Source organism: Phoenix dactylifera, chromosome 5 (assembly GCF_051530095.1).
Source record: "Phoenix dactylifera cultivar Ajwa chromosome 5, Ajwa_hap1_PhDact_Kaust_v1.1, whole genome shotgun sequence".
Taxonomy (NCBI): domain Eukaryota; kingdom Viridiplantae; phylum Streptophyta; class Magnoliopsida; order Arecales; family Arecaceae; genus Phoenix; species Phoenix dactylifera.
In genome coordinates this window covers 25,042,801-25,047,095 of record NC_143194.1, presented here as the reverse complement: position 1 = coordinate 25,047,095, position 4,295 = coordinate 25,042,801, and the positions used below count along the sequence as shown (strand labels likewise).

Sequence of the window (4,295 nt, the reverse complement as noted above, 5' to 3'; positions counted from 1 at the left end):
TAACTTGAAAAAGATGAATAGAATGTTTTTTTCAGTTTAATATCTGATGACAAGGGAAAACATGATTCTGCTTTTGAATCTATATATGCATTCATTCAGGCCCATGTAGATCTCTGTCCTTAATTAGTACCAAACCAAAATATCAGTCAGCTTTAGGTTATTTGTTCTTGATTTCCTTGTACCCTCTCACCTGCTGAGATCTCTACATATGATAGCAGAATCCTTTAATTGGCGAATTTTGTTAAAGAATCTTAGATTTGGAGCGACACAGCAATAAGTCGTTATGGATTCAATTACAAGTACAACAGTACCAGCTGCTTAGCCTGCCAATAGAAGTTTCTTGGTGTGATAGCACCAGGAAGAAGGAAATAGCCTTTAAACTCATTCTAGATCACAATTAAAGGATTCAAGGTAACTGCGTGCTATCGTACCGTTGCTACCGCAAAGGTTCATCTTTTTCCCCAACTGTTACACAATGTACACTTGCATGATATTAGAGTACGTATTACAATGTATACACAGAGCTAGGGACGGGATAATAACTTCCTCTTTAAGTAAAGCAAGACAATTGCAGTACTACAAAGCTCCTATGCATTGCTTCTTAAGGAACTGTTCCGGTGGGAACAGCTCCATCTCTCTCACCCTCTTCCCTTCCGCACCACCATCATTACCACCACCAGCAGCACCACAACCCACCGGAGTTCTGAAAATGTTAACCCCAAATAACCTCACGACCTGCACATGCGCCACCGGCCGACCAGCGAAAGCCGCCGCCGCCGCCGCCTCTCGCGGCTTCCAATCGATATAAAGCTGCTTCTCCGGCCCCCTCGACCGCCAGAAAGTAACCACGTCCCCAGCTTTCAAGCTCTTCTCCTTCACAAACCGGCTCCATCCTTTGGTCAGCACGTAGCTCTGGCTACTATTCCAGTAGGAGTAGCGAAACCTCCACACCTTCCCGCTCACGTCCTCAAAGTTGAGCAGCATGCCGGCGCTGCCGCTGCCGATCTCCATGGGGAAGTGCTTCTCAGCGTGCTGCTTCGGTATGACCAGCCGGTTCAGCTTCCCCACATCGCTCGGCGTCACAACCTTATCGAATAATATGTCGCGATCTGACACCGACAAGCTCCGCGGGCTTCTCTTGCCGACGATGCTCCCGATGGCCTTTCCAGCGCGCTTGCTCTGCCGGAGCTCGTCGCAGAAGGTGTGCTTGCGCAGCATGTCGACGATCTCCGCCTTGGAGTGGGCGGCGAGGAAGGCAAGCTCCGCTGCGCCGTCGTCGTCGTTCTCCGAGAGGGGAGTGAAGTTGGTGACGGCGTCGCGGCCGCGGAAGCGCTGGGCAGCGACGTCGTAGGCGCGGGCGGCGTCGGCCTCCTCGGGGAACGTGCCGAGCCACACGCGCTGGTGCTTCTCGTAGATCTGGGCCCCCCACCGGCCGTTGGGCTGCGGGACCACGCCCTTGTACTGGGAGGAGGGCAGCTTTCGTGACTCGGCCTCGACGCCGGTCTCCGGTGTCGGGTCAAGCACGACGCTGCAGGCGCCGCTGCCCATGCGGTGCAGCGTCGCCGGCGCGGGCGTCCGTCTCTTCCCGGACTCGTTCGACAGTTCCTCGACGCAGCTGCGGTCCATGGATGAAAATTTTTCTTGAGATGGAAGAGAGATTGGGTTGGAATACGTATAGAGAGAGAGAGAGAGAGAGAGAGAGAGAGAGAGGAGGAGGAGAAACCAAGGGCAGGGGGTTTGAGCTCGCTTTGGTTGTAGACTTGGAGAAGTGTGGCTTGTGGTTAGTACATTTTATGGGGTTCATGGGTCAACCGGAGGGGTGGTGGAAACCGGGGGGGAAGATTCACGGAAAGGGGAGGTGGCCTCCGATCCATGGGTTTGGAAGTGTGGGATAGGGTTGATTTAGATATGGGTGAGGGCAATGAGAGTGGGACCCCAGAGGGGCAAGTTGGTGAGGAGAGGGGATTCACATGATGTGTGGACCTAACTTCATTTGTGAATGCATCCCCCCTGGGCCTTGGGGCTGCTGATACGAGTGACCCCGACACGGCTTTCTCTGTTGCTGCCGAGTACGTGCTTTAATAATTAGGTAGGAATACCATTAAGTGCAAATAAATTATATAATATTGATGCAACACTAATTATACGGCATTTTGCTCTGCTGGATTTTAATGGTTCGGCTATGGTGTTGTGGGGTAACCCTACGGGAGGGTTCCCCACCTCTCCCCCAACTCCCCCGCCCGAAGGGCATGGCTCTCGGGACCGTTCGTGGTGAATCGCCTTCTTGGACTTTCTGTCGGCAAAGAAATATCTTCCCGTAGGTTACATATTTTCGCATTACATCTTCTGAAATTCTACTCTACATAATGTTTCTGATAAACTTTTTCTGAAAAGAAAAGAAACAGTTATCACATGAAAAATATAAAGGTGGGCAAGGAAGATAATGATCAATAGGCAGGCAACACAAATTTCAGCATAAGATGAAATATATATGCTGAGAATATTGATCATCATGAGATAGTAATATCGAAATATTTCAAATTAAAATTATTGAAAATCAAATCGACAATTGAAAAAAGTGTTGGATGCAAGAGATTTGCACATTGTGGTTCTGGGATTTGGATCCTCTCAAGCTTAGAGAGCAGAACTCAAGAGATTGGTCTCAGAACCATGGCTATCTTTTGTTACACGACAACTATCATGCACCAGGGTGAAAAATGGGCCTTGCTGTACTTCAGGAAGGTTCTGAACTCGTGATCTTTTCACATGGGATGAGGCTTTTGGTAAAACATGGAGGTGCAAGTGGGTCAGGCAGGCCGACGCTAAAATCCAACCCAACTTAGACTTGATTTATACTCATGGTTACTCGTAGTCCAGGCATCGGATCCAAATTAGGACAGGAGATCCAACCAAGTTGGTTGTCGATTGCACTAAACTGAATCCAAGCTATTCAAACTTGAGTCAAGCTAATTTTACTTGTACAAATTTAGTTCATAAATCTTGATCTAGGTTTAAAAACTCAAATCTAATATGGACCTAACCTAAAAGGAGATTCGACCCGACTCAAACCTATCAAACAATAAGTAAATCTAAGTCAAAAACTTAACATAACTCTAATTATGGTTGGACATAATCTAGAACAAGCAAGATGTGAAACTGAATATGAAAAAGAAAAGATAACTCAAATAGGCTTATCTAGCATTAATGTTCAATTTCATATGCATATTTCCCATTCTCTTGCTTGTAATAAAGCCTCTCTATTGTCGGTTCTACTAGCAAACGAGAATGAAAGGTTTGCATAGATCATTGACCTTGCTCACTTGGCCTCATGATGAAAGTTGATTATCGCCCATTTTGGAAAGAGCCATGCATCCTGAGGCCAGATGTCAAAAGGATTGGATTTGCAGCAAGTGAAAATTTATACTACCTTTTCGTATGGACCCAACCTACCATCTCATGCTCGATGGAGATACAAATTCTAAATGCAGCAAACAACCTAATCATCCATAACTTTGTAAACTCAATCAATTTCATTTAAAATATGATCAAACTATTCCCGTCAAACCTATGGCTAATAATACCCGCAATTCATTGTGAATAGGATAAGTGACTCAGAGAGAGATCCTATCACTCCCAAGGTTGCAAAGAACGAGAAATATAAATTTTGATAAAGAAGAAAAGGGGAAACCCAAGCACAACTCTCTCTCTCTCTCTCTGTGGGGAAACAAGAGGAAGCCTAGCTTATCCAGGTGAACATAGGTTAAAATCCATGTTATTAGTATCCAAAATCTAGCGACTTCACCAACTCAACCTTCTAGCAGCCCTAGCACAAACAAAATCTTATAAACAGATTTATTAGGATTTCTAGGCATCTATAGAGTGAAGCCATGAATGCTTTTAATTCCTTAACCCCCGTACGCTCCTCCCTCCCCCCTTCTCACTCTAGTTTTCCTCACACTCCCATTAACCTCAGTCCCAACGACTTTACCCCACCACCTTTAGACCCATCAATGTCACTGCAACCCCCTCACTATCCGCCTATTCCCCTCTTCTCTAGGTCGGGTTTCCACACTGTTCCGTGTAATCTTAGCCAACAAGTCTCATCTCCTCCTTAAAAGTTCAACTTTGTTGATCAGCCAGAAGCTCAGTGGTGAACCATGTAAAACTGACCTCAAGCTCTTATTGAAAAAGAGCCACCTGACCTCACCCTTGAGAATACATTTCAATTTCTGTAAGTATGCGACCTTTCACAACAAACAGAGAAGAATCAGAACTGTCAAAGTCTCGCAAAAATC

The 4,295-nt window shown here is 46.1% G+C and overlaps 1 protein-coding gene across 1 annotated transcript; it reads right to left on the bottom strand.

Annotated features, from left to right (window-relative positions):
• Nucleotides 1–369: 369 nt before the first annotated feature.
• Nucleotides 370–2,129, bottom strand: LOC103714002 (AP2/ERF and B3 domain-containing transcription repressor RAV2-like). The gene has a single exon (XM_008801094.5). It carries the CDS (start codon nucleotides 1,624–1,626, stop codon nucleotides 577–579), a length of 1,050 nt encoding a protein of 349 aa, XP_008799316.3. The 5' UTR covers nucleotides 1,627–2,129; the 3' UTR covers nucleotides 370–576.
• Between the last annotated feature and the right edge of the window lie 2,166 nt (nucleotides 2,130–4,295).